This window comes from Elephantulus edwardii, unplaced genomic scaffold (genome assembly GCF_000299155.1).
Source record: "Elephantulus edwardii isolate Elephantulus edwardi_28Jun2011 unplaced genomic scaffold, EleEdw1.0 scaffold00042, whole genome shotgun sequence".
NCBI classification, from domain to species: domain Eukaryota; kingdom Metazoa; phylum Chordata; class Mammalia; order Macroscelidea; family Macroscelididae; genus Elephantulus; species Elephantulus edwardii.
The window spans coordinates 1576251-1595763 of record NW_006399792.1 but is presented as its reverse complement, the minus strand read 5'-3'; the positions used below and the strand labels follow the sequence as shown (position 1 = coordinate 1595763).

The following is a 19513-nucleotide window of genomic DNA, read 5'->3' as shown; positions in this document are numbered from 1 at the left end:
TCTGAGAAAGTTCACGTAAATTATCTAGCTAAGGAAATGTTTGTTTTCATTTTTAATACCTTTCTTTGTGTCTTATCTTTAAATGCTAGCTTATACTTTGCCAAGATGTCTTTTTAGTGCAGTATCCGTTCTGTTTGCTGATATACCTTATGAAAGAATATCATTTGACTATTCTGATGATCAAAACATAATTTGTCTTTGAGAGCATACCTCTTCCTCATAGTTAACAGGTTGCTGCAAATGATGGTAAAAAAATGTGTTTCTAAGCGTGGTCATCAATTTAAGTGTGCAGCAACGTGTTATATCAGTTTTCTTGAAAAGAAGGACCTACCATTTGTTCTGATCGGTTGCACCTACAATTTGTAATTAAATGAATGTCCCATTCTTCATAATAATTGTCAACACTTAGCATCCCTGAAAAAGACACAGTTTATTTTCATTCACTCTCAACTTACCGGTTCAAGTGATTGAAAACCCGGTGTTGTAAGCGCTCAGTTATTTTAATACCCTAAATACAAATTGGATATTAGGTTCAGAAGTGCTTTTGCTTTCAGGAAGAACGATGGAGGTTGGTACTGTTGTTACCCTTGAGTCAGAACTGGTGCATAGCTGACCTTCCAGTAGATTTTCAGAGGCAGTAAATCACATGGGAAGAGATTGCCCATCTTTCTCCTGTGGAGCAGCTGGTGGATTCAAACTATATACCTTAATCATGCTAAGGAGAACTATTAAACTGCAAAGTTGGATAGTGAGAATGTCTATTCTGAAGTGAAAGTAAAAAGACTTCCAAAACATTGTTTTTAAAATGTTTATTTCAAAATTTTTTATGACAGTGAGATAAAGAAAATGCTGGTGTGATATGTTCCCTCTCTCTCATTGCTGTCAAATTGAAACTGATTCATAACTGACTCTCCGTTGTATTTCCAAGGAGGAGCTTACTCACCCTTCCCCCTCAGAGCCTCTGGTGCATTCAAACCTTTAGATTAGCAGTGTAACTCCAGTAGTGGAATCGTCTCCTTCATTCATCTGCCTTTATATACCTCTTGGTATATCATAGCCTCTTGCTCTAGTTTAACTCTTGAATCTCACTTTGATGCCTCTTCTAGTGGTCAATATTCTATGATGTCTTATAGACAATATATTTTGTAGTTCCTACATGTGGATTGATTCAGTGACTTGGGTAATGGGGGTAGGTGTGTCGGAGGCAGTGCGATCGGCACAGGCCAGAACAGGGTTTAGGGCTGTTGTACATAGGGTCGCTATGAGTAGCAAGCAACTTGACAGCACATAACAACAACAGCATGTTGATGCCAAAAACTTCCATAATGTTAGAAGGATATTCTCATGCAGATATGCAAGGAGGTAGATTTTAAGTAATTACATTAAAACTGCAAACATACTGAAGAATTGTGTCAGAACTTCACTTTAGGATAATAGAGCCTATCATACTTCATCTTGGGGGGAAAACGTCAGATAAAATAGTGAATAAGAACAAGTATGTTTGTACCAAGTAATATAAGGGTTAAGTGCCAAATGCCAGGTGTTGCTTTAGAAACTCGAGAAACAGTGGTCAAAGGAAAATCTTTGTCTTCCACGTCTTGTAATTAAATGTGGGTGGTATATCATATACACTTAAAAACATTCCTTGGTAATTTCATGACAGTGATAAAGGTTATAAAGGAAATAAAATAGTGACAATAACAGACTTGAAGAAGAATTGATTTTTTTTTAATGTGGGTGCTGATGAAACTTGAAGGAGGTAGGTTAGGAAATGTCGTGGAGGAGGTAACGTTTGATCAGGGTCCTAAGTTAGGAGTTATGAGGCAGGAATACTGCCACCTTTATCTGGGCTTGATAGATGATCCTGCAGGCTGTGATGGCATTTCAACCCATCATGGAGTCATTTAAGCCTCATTTTAAATCATAATTAGCAATTTACCATAATGGGTCCATTCTTGACTAATTTTAATATGGCTTGAAAGACTAGGTGAGGTATCATTTTAATTCATTGAATGTGTATTACTCTTAACAGCGGTTTGCACATTTCACCCACCTAGGCTGGCTACACTCTTTAACAAGAAACTAGTGTTTTTCCTAAAGATTCTGCCTTTCTGCCTGACCCTACAAGACTACCGTGACCCTTGTCACCCTGTTCTTCACCTTCTATGTCTCTCTCCTGCTGTGCCACCCTCCAGCCTCCACACACAAGTACTCAGTCATCCTGATCCTTTCTCTGCTCCCCCCTTTCTCTGCTCAGATCCCTTTCTCTGCTTCCAGGCCTCTGGTCAGGTGTATAGTCTTTCCTTATTTCCTTAGGAAAACAACCACCCATGCCTGTCCTGTGCACTTTCTCTTTTAGCCTTTTCCTCACTTCCAGAGCTGTTACTATACTTTTGAGAAAGTCTCTTTTTCCAGGTCTTTTCTAGTTTGAGGTTATAAGTGACATAAGAGCAGGAATTTCTATTGTTTCCATCTGTAGCCAGATGATCTGTAGCAGTGCCTGGCATGCAAAGGTGCAGAGACTGATGAAGGAGAAAAGTAATAGTGCATATAAGATTTGATTACCTCTGAGCAAAATTCATTAGACACATGATTTAGAGTAATGCTTTTAAATTTGGTTCTAGTCTTATAATGTGTTGTTTTTGTTCATTAGACTTAGTGATTTTACTTTATTTATGAACTTTGAATTTCCTTTGCTCAGAATCTTGTGACTTGTCTCATTTTGTTACTTGATGTCAAATATTCTTCATCTTATCCTTGAGTTTAAATAGTTTTTTATCCCTCTGGCACATTGATCATATTGTTGCTAGGTGCCACCAAGTTTACTACAGTCATAGCAATCTTCTAAATGACATGTCAAAACCTTGCCCTATCTGGTACCATCCTAACAACCTCTCTATACCCAAGTCCATTGTTAAAGTCACTGTGTCAGTCCATCTAACCCAGGGCCTTAAAGATGCCAATCTACTGTATTAAATCATACAGATTAAAAGATTATTAATTGGTAAGAGTATCTTTCTGTGAATTTGAGGTCCACCTTCTCATTATCACTATCATTTAGAGAGTTTGCTGAAGTTGCAGAAGATATTTTTCATTCTGCATGCTCTTCACATTGTGCATTTTTCGGAGTGGCATGCTTTTCACAATTAATTACATTATATCATCTATAAGACATTTCCCGTTTTTATTTCTATCCTTTATTGTATTTTAAAAAGATCCAAAACCTCACTGGAATATAAATTATGAGATTTTTTTTTAATCTCCTTCTGAGCTGACCTCTTTCTCCTCGCTGCACTCTATCTCCAAATTATTTTTACATATGTGATATTGTGTAAATGTATTCGTTCTCTCAGCCTCATTGGCAGTTTCTCAGAAGTACTACTTTCCATATATTTTACACACACCTAAAATCATTTACTGACTGCAGAGAAATCCATGTCTCAGCCTTCACTTTTCCAGGTTGAAGTATATGGCCTGAGAAATGCTAAGTCAGTCAAGAAATAAGCTTATTTAAATAGCCCTTGGGTCAGAATTGAGATGTTCTAGAATACTGACAATGAAAGCCCAGAGCCAAGGACCAGAAAAGAAACAAAGGCTTGACTTAGTGGTATCTTCACACAGGAGCAGTGGGACTGACTCACCAGAGAGTGCCTGCCGGAACCTGCCCAGGACTCTTTGAACTTGGCCATGACAGCCACCTGAAGAATGCATTAGCACGAAGGGTTCTGAGGATTGTTTTCACCTTTAAGTAAAAAGTTTACCTACCAATAATGTAAAATGTGGTTAAACCTACAAGGTAGTTCAAAGAGTGGCTCTATCCAAGCATTGAGGCTCTTTTGAACAGGGCCAAATTAAGGCAGATGGTGGCATAGGCTTTGAAAAGACTCTCTGCTTTAGAGTTCAGAGATTGAATTAGTTACCTGACCAGTCTAAAGAGTATATGTTCTAAAGATAGCTTCTTTTCTTAAGGGAAAACGGTATATTAATTTTGCTCCAACAAGATCGTTGTTTTGTTTGTCCACAAATATAATTGTTTTTTGAGACAAGAAGGTGACTTTGGTTGATTCCTTCATAGTTTTTCCTTAGAAAAACATTAACCTCTCATCAACCAGACTGATTTTTTTAAAAAAAATTATAGTGACATTAGTGATTTTAATACTGACCAAACTTGTTACTGTTTTTAAGTCATTTCCCCCCATGTTGTAGCTGTGACATGAGTTCAATATAAAACATTTTCAAAAGCTCCCTTCCCTAACTTTCCACTACTAACACTCTGATTTAAAGTTGACTCGCTCATTTCTAACAGTCTAACAACCATGGTTTCTAGGTTTCTGTGCTTGCTTTTGACAAGGTTAGTTGACAATATACCTATGTCTCATGATTCACATGTGACAATGGTCTGTTTCTAATCAAATGAATTCTACTTACAAATTTTTAGGAAATAAAGTAACATTTGTAAAGTCCCTAAACTAAAATAAAATATTAAGTCTGCTGCTATCACATTCGTTCTGACTCATTGCTCTCCTCCACTGCTTCTGACACTGCAAATCTACTAGAGAGAGATTGTGGAGGAGTGACTTGTGTTCACAGCCCAGTACATTGTGCTTAAATGTCATCAGGGTTCCTTGTAAAGTCCCTTGTGTACACTAAGTGGTATATACTGTTTGGCCCTATCAAGGTGATCAATTCATCATTTCATTTTGAGTGTTTCTTTGAAAGTGCAGACAATCTTTGGGTTATGAGATTCATTTCTCTGTCTTCAAGTCCAGGTTAATTTGAAAAGGTACACATGGCTCTTCTTCAGCCTTACCTTAGTGCAAGACGAGAGCTCTCATGCTACAGTGGAAGGGTGTTCTGCCAGCTTAAAGGCAGGCAATTAAAATCCTGCTCCCCAGGAGAAAGATGGCCAATCACTTCCTGTGTGAGAAACAGCCTCTGAAAAACCTTTGGAGGGTCAGCTATGAGTCGGTTCCAACTTGACAGACCATAACAGCAGCTCTAGTATAAGAAAAGGCTAGAAGCATTTTCAGTGATTTGTTTATATTTTAAATTGCACATGCACCATTGTGATGAGCAGTTTGTTGCAAATAGAGGGTTGATTCACTCCTGTTAAACTGAAAACAAGTTGACATAACATTAAGGTAAATTTAGAACTTTAGCAATCCCCCTTCAGAGACCACTGTGTCTTAACTCTAGATCCTGAGTAGGGTTTTTACATCAGCAGCTGTCTCCGTGATGTCCTGAATCAGGGACAGTGTTTTCAAAATACCTATTATTTCTTAATAGCAGGTAGATTTAAGAGTTAGGACATTAATGTGGTTTTTGCCCTCTTTTAGGAGAATACATTTACGGAAGGTAGTTACTCAGTTCCTAGATGAACAAGTCCACAGGATATCTATTCTTCTCCCTGCCACAGGAATCATGTTTGGATTACATGATCATTGGTGTTACAGGAAATTAAGGCACATCAGTTATACACAGCAAACTCAGTGACTCAGAAATAGAGGCCCATTTACTGTGGTTTTGTTTTTGTTGGTTTAGTATTGAATATCTTTGGCCATATTTTCTTTCTGGTTGGATTATGCCTTATATTTGTTCTAAATATATACCTTTCATTATTTGTTTGCATGTAGGTCAGCCAGGCCACTACTTGTAACAAGCCAAGTGGCATTTTTTTGGTACACCATTGTGATTGCTAGTAACTCAGTCTGCTTCTGCTGGCTGTGTTTCCTAATATTGCAGAAATATGAATGTACCATCAGTTCGATAACTATGGAAGCCTTGGTGATGCGGTGGATAAACAATAATGGAAAAGGTCAGAGGTTAGAACCCACTAGCCATACCACAGGAGAAGAGACCTTTAGAAGATACAATCTTGTAAAGAAAGATCACCCCCTAGAATACTCCACAGGCCAGTTCTGTGCTTTCATATTGTGTCACTGTGAATGAAAATGAACTCAATGACACACATCACCACCAATAAAGATAAACATTGAGCATGCGCTAGGTAGCTATCAGTTTGATTATCAGTCTATAGCAAGGAAAGTTGGAGGACCTGGCTGACTGGCTGGAAGAGATCTGTATTTGTTCTCATCTCAAAGTTGATCCAGCAGAATGTGAAAATTATCAAACAATATCATTAATATCACATGCAAGCAAAATACTGTTGAAGAGCATTAAAAAATGGCTAGAGCAGTAAGGAACTGCCAGAAGTTCCAGTTGGGTTTAGAAGAGGCCATGGCACCAGGGATTTCATCACTGATGTCAGGTGGACCTGGGCTGAAAACAAAGAATACCAGAAGAATGTCAATTTATACTTTATTGACTATGAAAAGGCTAGTCTGGTACATGTTCATAACAAGTTATGGCTAACATTGAGAAGAATGGGAATCCCAGAACACTTAACTGTGCTCATGTGAAGCCTAAACCTAGACCAATAGACTGTCATGTAAACAGAGCAAGGGAATATGACATGGTCTAAAATTAAGAAGGATACATGTCAGGGTTGTATTGTTCTTTGCATAGCACTTTCTATGTGCCTGGCACAACTTTTAGCACTTTCTAAGTTTTGCTGTTGTTCTTAAATGCTGTCAAGTCGCAGATGACTCATAGCAAACATATGAACAAGAGACCTGAACACTTGTATAACTTTCATCATTTTTCCAAGATTGAGTTTTAAGACTGAAAGGGCACATTTCTAAGAAAATTGTTGATGAATAAATAGTTGGTAATACTTTTCTCTCTATTGTATCATCGGGCAGATTTCCTATTGTTTATAAAACAATCTGTGTCAGACATTAACTTAAGCCCTATCCTTTCCAGCTTGCTTGCAGATGACCTTCTTCTCAGTGACAGTGAGAGCAGTGACAGGGAACAGGTAAGTTCTGTGCACCTTGTTTTACCAGGAATTTTTTGAAATGAGTCTTAACATATCCGAGCTCCTCATCCTAACCTATTTTTTGTTCTGATCCTTCTTCTATTGTGAATGCCTAGGCCCCAGAGAAGCCTCCTTCCTCATCTGCCCTTCCAAGGTACTGTGTGCGTATATCACCCTTCTCTCTGTAATGTAGTTGTTTGGAAAAGCAGAGGGTCAGTGAAAAAGAGGAAGACTCTCATCAAGCAGATTGGCACAGTGGCTGTAATAGGCTTGAGCACGCCAGGGATTGGCAGGATGTCCCAGGATAGAGCAAGGTTTCAGTCTGTTGTTGTAGGGCCGCTGTGGGTCATTGTCGACTCCGAGACACCTAGCAACAATATAAAATGTTTACAGTTTTCTACAGAATGAAGCTGGGGGTTGGTGATAATGAAGTGTTATTTAGTACTTTCATGGTTTTCATGAGAAAGGAGATGGAGGATCCCAGTTAAAGGGAAATTAAATAAACGGTTACCACTAAGTAGCTTCTGCCTTATGGAAACCTTGAGTGTCTCAGAGTAGAACTGTGCATGGCGTTTTCAAGGGCTGTGGCCTTTGGGAGATAGATTAGCAAGCCTTTCTTTAAACATACCTCTTGGTGGATTCAAACCATTTACTTTTTAATTAGTGGCTATTTGTACCACTCAGGGATTCTAGTTAAAGGAAAGTACTTGTTTAATACAAGTACTTCAGCCACAGAGCAGTTATTAACCCTCATAAAAGGATAAGAATCCCTCAACTTACTTATATTCTTAGGGAGCTCTGGTGGCCTAGTGGCAAGAACCTGTGCTGCAATGCCAAAGGCAAATGGTTCGATGCCACTAGCTGCTCCATGGGAGAAGCATGGGTATTCTCCTCCCATGCGATTAACTGCCTCTGAAAACCCACCAGAGGGTCAGCTATAGGTTGGTTGTTGGTTCCGACACTATGATACAAAAAAACAATAAAAACAACATAACCTATATTCTTAGTGGTTAATCCTGTGCCAATATATCTTTTTTTCTATTAGTATTATATGACCAATATTTTAAAAAACCAAACCAAAGATCCCAGTGTTGATGATGATGGTGACAGATTTAGTATGCCTTAAATTGCAAAGCAAAGCCATGCCTCTCTTGTATTACCTTAATAAACCTTTTCACTTGTTTGCTAAATTGGGGGGGGGGGTTATAAAGCAGAATTATTCTAGAATAATATTTTAGTTTTTCAAATAACTTTCTTTTTAAAATGACCTGCAGTACATTTTAATGTGATAGAAAATGGCACTGTTTTCACTTGGGAAAAGGCATATTTTCAAAATTGTGGTATTTTAACATGTGAAAATGAGAGCTATTCAAATGGGCTGTTTTACCTGCTGTTCAAATAGACCCCGTTTCCAAAATGTAATTTAGTACTCCAAATCCCAGTCTTCCATGGATACAGAGTTAAACTACTCTGTTTGTGCTAGTGGCTTAGTCCATAGGGAGTTGCACTGCTAATCCAAAGGTGACCCTTCTCTGATGGTTCAAATCCACCAGGAATTCCATGGGGAAAAGATGAACAGTCTCTTTCCATGTGATTTACAGCCTCAGCAAACCCATTGGAAGGTCAGCAATGAGTCAATTCTGACTTGACAACAATGGGTTGAGTTGATTAGCCTTAAGATGAGACCATCCATTCAGCAGGTGATAATGTTCATTGATTTTTGAGGAATTCCAGGCAGTTATGCAGCTAAGTGAAAAGATTTGCTTGGTTATTTATATTCTTGAATGATTTCTGGCGAATTAGAGTAACTCACAAAGAACTTCCAAGTTTCCTAACTTAAAAGTGGGGTGTGGGGAAATTAGTTGTGACTAATTTAGAAACAGGAGCAACATTGAAACTTTTTACCATTCTGACCACCACTGCCTTAAAGCCCTTTATCTACCAGGGTGGACATAGTCACAAAGTTGATATTTATGAGGAGATTATGTAGCACTATTGATATATGTTTTTTTTATGATTAGCTCAATTAAGGAATGAATTCTTTTAAAAAATTTTTTTTTTAATTTTATTATTTTTTGTGTGTGTGTACCACCAAATCGGATCTGACGGGTACAGGAGGAGATTATTCCTCCTCCAGCAGAGCATCTGGTGGATTTGAACTGTGCACCTCTGGGATTGCAGTACACCTTCTTGCCACTAGGCCACCAGAGCTCGCCAGGAATGAATTCTTGTGAAACATTTTAGTAGTGTGGAGGTTTTTAAAGTTATAGTTAATGATTGAACACTTTAGCTATTACCATCTAGGGTGAGGTTTAGGATTATACAGTTTTATAATGCGCTAATATTCTGCGTGTGTCTACCAAGCTGTTTTCTCACCAACCAATCATTTCCCTGCTATTCTTACAGCAGTTAATCTTTGTTGTTGTTGTTGTTGTTAGCTGCCCTTGACTTGACCGCACTGAAAACAGCCTGACCCCTTTATTTCTCCAATTTTGCGAGATGTCCTAAGTGTTTTTTCGTTACAAAAATGGACAGACTCATTTCATAATTCTACCCAAGAAGTATATATATTTGTCTTTGAGTTCACATTCAGAGTCAATGACCTTTGATTGTCATGGAAGGAATGTAGGGAGAATTGAACCGATTGGCTTTTCTCTCAATTAATGCTCTGTCAGTTGTATAAAGCAGGGACCAACCAACCTTTTTAAAAAGGGCCAAATAGTAAATATTTTAGGTATCACTGGCCATCTGATTTCTCCTGCCAGAACTTTAATGTTGTGGCACAGAATCATAGATGATACATTGTGTATTCCAGTAAAACTTTACTTAGAAATTCAGGCAGCCTCCTCAGGGTGTCATTTAAGAGCTCTTGGTATAAAATACTCAGGCTTTCACTTGAACCCTGTGGTCCTTGATATGTTTTTCAGGAAAAAACGATCACAGGCTTGTCTTTCCAACAGTCTATTGAACTGGATCTCTTTAAGGTTTTAGGCTTGAAGGATTTTACTCTGTTCTGTCGGTTACTAAAGGACCCTCTCTCAACCAGGTGATAACAGTAGTAGTAATAGGAGGTCATTTTGTCATTTTGAAACTCTTCCTTTCGAGGAGCAGAGAAATGGGCAGCAGCGGGTGGAGGGGGAAGGATTCCACCTTGCATGGTGTCTTCTAATTTTATCTTTCGGTTGCTTTGCAGTGCTCCACAGTCGCTTCCAGAACCAGTGGCATCAGCACATTCCAGTAGTGCAGAGTCAGAGAGCACCAGTGACTCAGACAGCTCCTCAGACTCGGAGAGTGAGAGCAGTTCAAGTGACAGCGAAGAGAATGAGCCCCTAGACACTCCAGCTCCTGAGGTACCGTGTCCCCCTCGAGGAGGCCAGCTAACATGGTGGCATTCTGTCTTTTGGGGATAGAGTCTGTTGTGGGCCAGGACTGATCACAAGGCTGAGAAGTTGTGTTCCCTGAGCCATGCTTTTCTGCTCCTATGCTGTGTAGAGTCATCTGTTTCTGCTTACTTCTTTCTTACCAAATATTTGTCAGTGGCGCTTTGGGAGAGATGGCTTCCCTCTCCAGCTTTTTTCCCTTCCCCCTTTCTCCCCCTCCCATTGTTGTTTGAAGTTGTTTGGAAGAGCGACTCATTAGGAATGTTTTCATACCATTTTCTTTTCCCTTCTTTTGAGAAAGAAAACTTGTTTTCAGTAGGCTGATGTTTTAATATTAATGAGGATTCTTTTTGGAAGCTTTAGGAATGCATGAATTAAGGAAATCAAAAGGAGTCAGCTTTATTTAGCAAAAGGCAGGAACATGAACTAGAAATAAAGTCATCAGGGGTTCTATTTTTGAATTACTGAAAGCCATGTATTACACTGATGGTAGAGTGATTTTGCCAGCGCTGTCTTTCTTGCTCCTTTTGCCCCATGTAAAGTGGGCAGAATCGTGTTTGCCTGACACTCACCCTTGAGAAAATAATGAAAACATGAGTAAACAGATGGGGCTGAAAATGTCAATGCGACATTTATCTAGAGGATTTATGCTACTTACTAGATTGCACACTGAGTTGTTAGCAAGAACAAACAAAACTTGGAGTAACAGTGTGAAAATAGTGCCAGGTCAGAATACTTAAACATAAAAGGTTGTTCTGGAAGACATCTTATTTTTGCTGCACTACACCACCTTTTAAATAAAAATTTATTCTGCATATTTGAAATGGAAATTGCCAGGAAGTAAAGCTGTATGATTTAGAAAGCATTAATGTTTCCTGCATTAGTCTCTGTTATTCAGAAAGCAAAGCAATCCCATTAGAACTCTAATAGGATACATCAAGCAATCATGCAGTGAGACATATGAGTTTCTGTAAGGTTTAATGAGTGGTAAGGAGTTGTGCTCCAACCTAAAGGCCCAGGGTTCAAATCCACTAGTGACTCTGCAGGAGAAAAATGTGTAATCTCCTCCCCTGCAATTTATTGTCTTTGCAAACTCACTGGAGGGTCAGCTGTGAGTTGGTTCTAACTCCATGGTACCTAACAACAAAAACAACGTAATGCCCTGAAAGCAGAAGAAGCTGGGAAAATAAATTTGGTGCCATTTTTTGTTTTCTATGACTGGCACAGAATAAATGCTTCATGTTTGTTGGCATGAATGAGCATAGACTAACATTAACTGCATTTGGTGCTGTTTTAAAACATTTGAACTATTGTTATGACATTTAATATTTCTATGCCTACAGAAAAAGAATATTAATTAGGCTATGAAGACAAATTACATGATTGTTCACATTTAAAATTTTTTAGTTGGTTTTTTGTTGTGTGTTTTTATTTTTGGTTTTTTTTTCTTCATTTCATTTATTCAATAAGGAAATTTGTACACTTGCCAGATTTCTTAATATGTGGAAGATAATTCAGTTAATATTTACTTTAAATAAAATAGAAGTGGTGCAGATATTTGAAACATAAAAGAACACACCTTGTTGCTCAAGAGGTTACTGGCATGTAAAGACTGCTTAAAGAAATATTACCATTCTGTATTATTCTTTTCTAAGTTGCTTTACTATAGAGGCTTTTATTTTGTACAAGACTAGTTATATACAAATGTAGGCTTGGTGTATTATGTATATTATTGACTAAGATTCACTTTTCCCAGGAATATTTTCTCTTTGCTTATATACAAAACCTCTCCAACAATATTTAACTATTTTCCCTCACTATTTGAAATATATATGCATTATGGTTAATCCCCTGTGCTAGTTGAAAGTAACTTGAATGCTGCAGTAGGCCATAGTTTTATCTTTCTCACCCCCCCCTTTTTAAAGTTCTTTTTCATTATTGGGGGCCTCTATGGTTTTATTTTCAAGTAATCACAATTGATGAAATGGTCCAAATCAATCTCTTGCAATATGAGCTTATAGTACATACATGCTAGTAAACCAGGGCAGGACTTTAGTACCAACCACTGTGGATTCTATTTCAGTGTCTGCTTTATAGTGAATCAAAAACATGAATGTTAGCTTTTCAAAATGCAGGCAGTGTCTGAGCTCCCAGATCCTACTTACTGACAAATCGTACTTGCCCTTAACGTAAATTTGCTCTCTTTGAAACAATTGAGCTAACCCCTTCTTGGTGCAATTCTGCCCTAGATCACATTCACATACTGCTCGTGCACCTCTTAAATCACAGAAAAGGCTTTGCTCTCTTCTTTGCGTGAACTTAAGGTTAAAATAAGAACTGTAAGCACCTGTTCCAACTGAGTTATAAATTCTACTTAAAGACATGGTCAGGAACAGGCCTTGTTTGTAACTGGAAGATGACTTGTACAAACATTGCCTTTTCACTGCCAAAGATCGAAAAACATGATTCTATTTTCAGTTATTCAGCATCTGCTCCATTTCCTAATCTGTTCATTGTTCCTCTTGTGATAGTAAACTACCTGTCATTGATTGACCATTATGCTCTCAATGATTACTCATAAATTATTTTATGTGATCTTCCATTAACCATAGTCAACTCCAAAGTTGATAGCCTTCTTTTTCTTTATAAAGAAGTACCAGACCTAGAATTCAGACATAGAGCCATTTAGCACTGGGGCATGTTCTCTCTGATACTTTATTTTTTTCCCCTTCATCTTTTTCTACTCCATTGATCTGCCAGTGAGTTACAGTGTGGCTCACAACCTCTTATTCAATACTGTAGTCATTCTAAAATACATTAACTTTTGCCGAGTTGAGACGTTAGGGATGTAAAGGGACATATGGTCAAATATTTATTAATAGAAGTTAATCATACGCTTTTTCCCCCTTTCATATCTCAGTATTTCATTTACATACATGGGAGGACAAAGACTGAGAAAGGTAGTTGAGGAGATGAAAACTCAAGCCCTGACTGTGGCCAATAATGAATATACTTAAAATTTATTTATTTTAAAATCTGTTTTTAATTTGCCCCTTATAATCTTAGAACCCCCAAATAATATCTGACCTTGAAGGAATAATCCTCATTTTGCAACTATATTTGCCACTTGAGTACAAAAGAGGATGGATTTTCTACCCCTTTTCTTTTTCTGAGCACACCAACTCAATTTCACCCCTTAATTAGGCCATGCACCTCTCTTCTGGACAATTTCTAGGACCACAGTGGAAGAAAATACATTTTATTTCTGAAACCAGGGCATTCCTTTAGGGACTACTAACTGTATCTTACACTGCCCTGTTTCAGGTAGACAGAAAGCAGATGTTATTTATACTAGAAATGGCTTTTTTTTTTCCTTTTTGGGAGAGCAGGGGTGTCACGAATAGTCTTCCAAAGAGCGTGCCAGTGATTGAGGTATATTTGTAAACAGAGCCTGTGAATGAAATAGATCCCCAGCTTGTCTGTAGAAGGGTCAGAGCTTCAGTTTCCTGACATAACCGGCAAGCCATGTATCTTACTGCCTTCCCCAGTCAGCTAACTGGGGTTGCCACATCCTCAAATCTTTGCGGAAAATAATGTTTGATGAGCAGGTATGGTGTGCTAATCTTTTCTCTGCCTTTAACAGCCACCATGTCTAGTTAGAGGAACGACCACAGTTTTTGATCACTTAGGACAAAATGCCTGGCACCCAGCAGTCATTTTCTTTTTCCACCTCTATCTCACCCTCCCTGCATGCCCTGACATTCAGATATGACCATGTCAATAGAGTTGATTTAAGCAAAGCAAGCTTTTAAAAGGAGAATGTAGTAATAAACAGCAGTGTGGGATAAGTAGGAAAAGAATAGTATTGCCATCTTTCTGGATGCAGTATGGTCCCACCTGGTTTCTTCTAGTTCTTTGGTTTTGAACTCAGAACCTAGCTCATCATTTTGTTATCTCACCTTGTTCTTGTTGTTGTTATGTTCCATCTAGTTGCTTGTGACTCATAGCAACCCCATGTACAACAGCCGTGAAACCTGTTCTATCCTGTGCCAACCTTATTGGCTCCGACACATCTACCCTCATAACCCCAGTCGCTGAATCAGTCCACTTCATTGAGGGTCTTTCTGTCATGAGCTGTCCCTCCACCCAAGCATGATGTCTCTTTCCAAGGACTAGTCCCTACTTGCAACATGCCCAAATTTGTCAGATGAAGCTTCAGAATCTTTGCCTCCAAGGAGCAGCCTAGTTTCAACCTCTCTGGATCAAACCTGTTTGTTCTCTTGTTAGTCCATGGTATATTCAATACTCTTCTCCAGCACCATAGCTCCGTATTATCTTTCTATCATCCCTAGTCATTATCCAGCTTTCTGACAGATAACAAGCAATTGCAAAGACCGTGGCCTGGATCAGGCACACCTATGTCTCCAAACTGGCATCATTGCTCTTCAGCACTCTGGAGAGAGGTCCCTGACTGCAGACTTTCCCAGTACAATTCATCTTTTGATTTCCCAGCCACTGGTACCAAAAGTTTGATTGTGAAGCCAAGCAAACTAAAGCTGTTAACAATCTCAATCTCTTCACCATCTATCATAATGCTGCCAATCAGCCATATTTCACCTTATCCTGACCAAAAAAAAAAAGTCCTTTTCATCATGTCTATACTTTACAAGTGTTCAGTTTGCATGCTTTTATAGAATTATTTAGACTCAACACTTGAGTATCTTTCATTCTCTCTCCTGGTTCATAGGGTTTCCGGAGGCAAGTTGTTAGGGAAGTGGGTGCCATTCCTCCTTCCAAGCTTGTTTTAATCGGGGAGCCCCACCCCACTCTCTGTCCATATTGGGTAGCCAACCATTAACGCATTTGACACATCTGTGTCACAGTGTTCAGCCTCACAGCAACCACAAGTGACCACTGTATGGCAACTTGTACACCAGGGCTATATGACCTAGAGAAATGTCTGAACAAAAACAATGAGAGACAGGTCTGAGGGCTGCAGGCCCAAGGGCCCTTCAGAGTCTTACCATCCCGGCACGCCCAAATGCTGGCAAACTCTGGGCCCCAGACCCCCAGTTCATCTGGCAAGTCCACTCTGCCAACCCCCATGTGGGGCAAAAAGAACACAAGTGGCCAGAGCCCTCATACCTGCCACTCCTCAAGAAGCCGGAGACTGCATTCAGCTGATTCTGTCTCCCAAGACCCTAAGCATGGTGCAACCTTTCAGAGATTTAGACACTTGAATGAAATCAGGAGATGGATTGCATTGGGCAAGTTGGCTGTCAGGGACCTCACCAAAATGCTGAAGAAAATGTCAGTTTAAAGACTAAGGTGACCTGATTGAGGCCATAGTCTTCTCAATCACCTAATATGCATCAGAGATCTGGACAACGAATAAGGATAACAGAAGAATTGATGCCTTTGAATTGTGGTGGTGGTGAAAAGTTCTCAATATTGCATGGACTGCCAAAAGAACAAATAGATATGATTGAAAAAAGGGAGCCAGAGTGCTCCTTGAAAGTGAAGATAGTGAATCTTAATCTTTCATACTTTGGACAGAGTTAAGTGAGGCTGTTCCTTGAAAAGGGACATCATGCTTGGAAAGATGGAGAGTCAGCAAAGGAGAAGGCTTCCAATGAGATGGGTTGACATGGTGATTTCAGCAATGTGCTCTAGTGTGTCAGAGATAATGATGATGGCACAGGATAGGGCAGGGTTCAGGTCAGCTGTTTATAGGATCTCTGTGAATTGTACCTGACTGGATAGCATCTAACAACAACTAAGTTGAATGTATTCCATTTGGGAAAATTGACCACTCACTGTTGTAATCTCTTATCCATATTCCAAGCAATTAAAACCTCGTATGTTTCAGTACCGTCCCAGTCCAATATCTATGATTTTTGTCAGTCATACAAACCACTTGACAAGAAGGCACTTAACGAAGACATATAGCATGACAATGATATACTGCCTTTTAAAATACAGGACCATTACTTATGCACATTTGTTCTATGTTCCATAGAATTTATAAGCACATACACGTTTTGGAATACTCATTTATTCACTATAGGTAAAGCACTATTGTGGAACTTGGAGGTGCAAAGTTCTCTATCATTCCGTCAATAAAAGCTCACAGCCTATTATAAGAGAGATGTGGTTAGATGCACAAGTGGTTAATTAGCAACAAAGATTTTAATAACAGTTAATGGTAGCAGTCAGGAACTTTTACTTGCCAAAGCAGTTGTGCAGATAATCAGTATAATCTTACTGCTTTAACTAGTTCCCTAGAGCCTCTGTTTATATAGGGTCCAACTCAACATAGGTTGTCTTTAACAAGAAAATGTGTTTGATACTTGTTCATACTATATAGAATCCAGTGGATGACTAGTACTGTATTCTAGTGTGACCTCACTTGATTGTTTCTGATAAACCTGTTACATGTGTAAGTAAATTGTGTAAGTATTGCATGTGTAAGTAAAGAACAAAATCAGGTCCTACCTCCACTTAAAGAAAAGTTCTTTTCAATAGGAAAATGTCTCAAAGGAGAAAGTATGTATTATTACTAATACCTGCTTGTTCAGTGGTGGTGGTGGTGGTAGGTGCCGTGGAATCAAGTACAGCTTATAGTGACCTTATGAACCACAGATCTGAACCCTGACCTCTCTTGTACCACCCTCCTCATCCCTGACACACATGACCCCATTGCTGCAGTCATACTGTGTCAGTCCATCTGCTTGAGGGTCTTCATGTCTTTTGTTGACCCTCCACCTTTCCAAGCATGATATCCCTGTCCAAGGAATATACCAAGATTCTTTTTATTCTTAATTTTCCCCTCCATATTTTCTACTATGATAGTTAAATATTCCAAAATACATGTCATTTTGGCTTAAATTATGTTCTAATCTGATAAAAATATTTTTATTATAAAGTTTCTAAATATTTGTCATTAGTTTACTATTGGTAATTATTGTCTATTGGTATGTGCTGTCGAGTTGACTATAACTCATAGCGAACCTGTGTACAGCAGCTCTGAACCTTTCCCTGTCCTGAGCTAGTCTCACTGACTCTGCCACAGGTACCCCCATTACCCCAGTCACTGTGTCAATCCATCTCATCTGGGGTCGTCTTCTCCTGTGCTGTCCCTCCCTCCATGATTCCAATGATAATGTCCTTACAACTGGTCCCTTTTGACAACATGCCAAATGGAGCTTCAAAATCTTTGGAACTTGGTTTCATTCTCTCCAGAAGAGACCTCTTTGTTCTCCTGCAAGTCTGTGGCATGTTCAGTACTCTTGTCCAGCACCACAACTCAAAGGTGTTGACTCTTCTTCTGGATTTGTCCACCTCTCTGATACTTAGCAAGTAATTATGAAGACTATTGCCTGGATGCCACCAAATTGCAATATTACAAATAATTTTTAAGGCTTTTAAGAAGTTCCTTGTCATAGAATTTGACGTATATTCACCTGTATGCCATGAGTCCAATGGTGCAACCTTGTCTGTATTGATGTACAGCTTACTTTTTGTAGAGTTTTCAGTGGCTGATTTTTGGGGAGGCAAATCATCAGACTTTTCTTGTCAGGTTTCTCTGAGGAGACTCAAATATCCATTTTCCTTTAACAGCCTAGTTTGTTAACCGTCTGCACCACAGAAGGACAAACATCTCTAGTTCTTCTGGGTCTCTTCTGACTCGTAATGATGCACCACTGGTTTTCAGAGGCAGCCCTTGGTAGATCTAAACCACCAACTTTTTAGTTGCAAGGGCTGCTTACAAAAGGACTGATTTTGTTATGTGTAGTTGAGTCAAAACTGACTCATAGCTGACCCCCCAGTTGGTTTCCTGAGCCTGTAAAATGCACTGGACAAGATAGCCCCTCTTTCTCCAGCAGAGCAGCTAATGGATTGGAACCCCTTGCTTTTGGTTTGTCAACTCAGCTTTTTACCACTAGGCTACCAGACCTCCCTTACCCAAGATCTGCTGATCTATAGTTGTGGGAACATAAATAGGGCCTTTGTTCTTAGATTTGAAATGCTTGCTGCCCCAGGACAGTCCAGTACAATTTCATTAAATTAAGGCTAAGTACTAAAGGATAGTTTATCAGCCATTGATTAACATGCTTTCTTTTCCTTTCTTTTTAGCCTGAGCCTCCTACAACAACAAATAAATGGCAGCTGGATAACTGGCTAACCAAAGTCAGCCAACCCGTCGTGCCCCCGGAGGGTGTGGGGAGCACAGAGTCCCCACGTGGGCACCAGGACAGCAAGGGCCAGGGCCGCGGTGCCAGCAGCAGTGCCGCTCCTCCGGAACCTGCTGAATCCAAAGACCCCGCACCCAGGAGCTCCAGCAAAGCCCCGCGGGCCCCCTCGGAAGGCGTCCACCCTGGCAGGAGGCGCTGCCACAAGTCTCCTGCACCCCAGGAGCCTCCACAGAGGCAAACCGTCGGAACCAAGCAACCCAAAAAACCTGTCAAGGCCGCTACCCAGGCTGACTCGCAGGCCAGTGTCCAGGTGGAGAGTGAGCCAGGACTCCTCCCTTATGGCTCCAAAGAACAGACTTCCAAAGACAAGCCCAAAGTGAAGACGAAAGGAAGGCCCCACACAGGCGAGAGCAGAGAGCCCAAGCCCACTGTGCCCACCCCCAACGAAAGGAAGAAGCACAAGAGCAGCCCCCCACCCCCGCCAAGCCACTCTCAGGCTCCAAACCCTCGAAGGACAATGTGGAGGGCAGGAGCCCTGAGCACCTAGCTCTCGTCCCCCTGGGTCAGAGCCAGGGCCCACTGCACAGCAGCCGAGGCAGCAGGACTAGTGGCTGCCGACAAGCGGTGGTTGTCCAGGAGGACTGCTGGAAGGACAAACTCCCGTTGCCTTTGAGAGAGACCAAGTTGCTCTCACCCCTCAGGGACCCTCCTCCCCCAAAAAGCTTGATGGTGAGGATAAGACTAGACCTTCTGTCCCGGATACCCGAGCCACCTGGGAAGGGGTGCCGCCAGAAGAAGCCCGAAGACAAAGAGCCCCCGGCTGGGAAGAAGCATGATTCTGAGAAGAGGAGCTCAGACAGTTCAAGCAAAGTGGTCAAAAAGAGGAAGGTGAGCGTTGTGCTGAGCCTCCCCCTACAGTGTGCTGTGATGAGGGCTGGGCCTCCAACCAGCCTCCCCCCTGCAGTGTGCTGTGATGAGGGCTGACCTCCCCCTGCAGTGTGCTGTGATGAGGGCTGGGCCTCCAACCAGCCTCCCCCTGCAGTGTGCTGTGATGAGGGCTG

At 40.3% G+C, this 19513-nt stretch overlaps 1 protein-coding gene across 1 annotated transcript in view; it reads left to right on the top strand.

The window, feature by feature from the left end:
• The window catches only part of AFF1 (AF4/FMR2 family, member 1), a 114334-nt gene that overhangs the window by 72076 nt on the left and 22745 nt on the right, over positions 1-19513 (top strand). The window contains 5 exon segments of the mRNA XM_006885319.1: positions 6808-6877; positions 6994-7031; positions 10071-10227; positions 18394-18919; positions 18922-19340. Of these exon segments, the coding sequence (XP_006885381.1) occupies positions 6808-6877; positions 6994-7031; positions 10071-10227; positions 18394-18919; positions 18922-19340 (1210 nt within the window).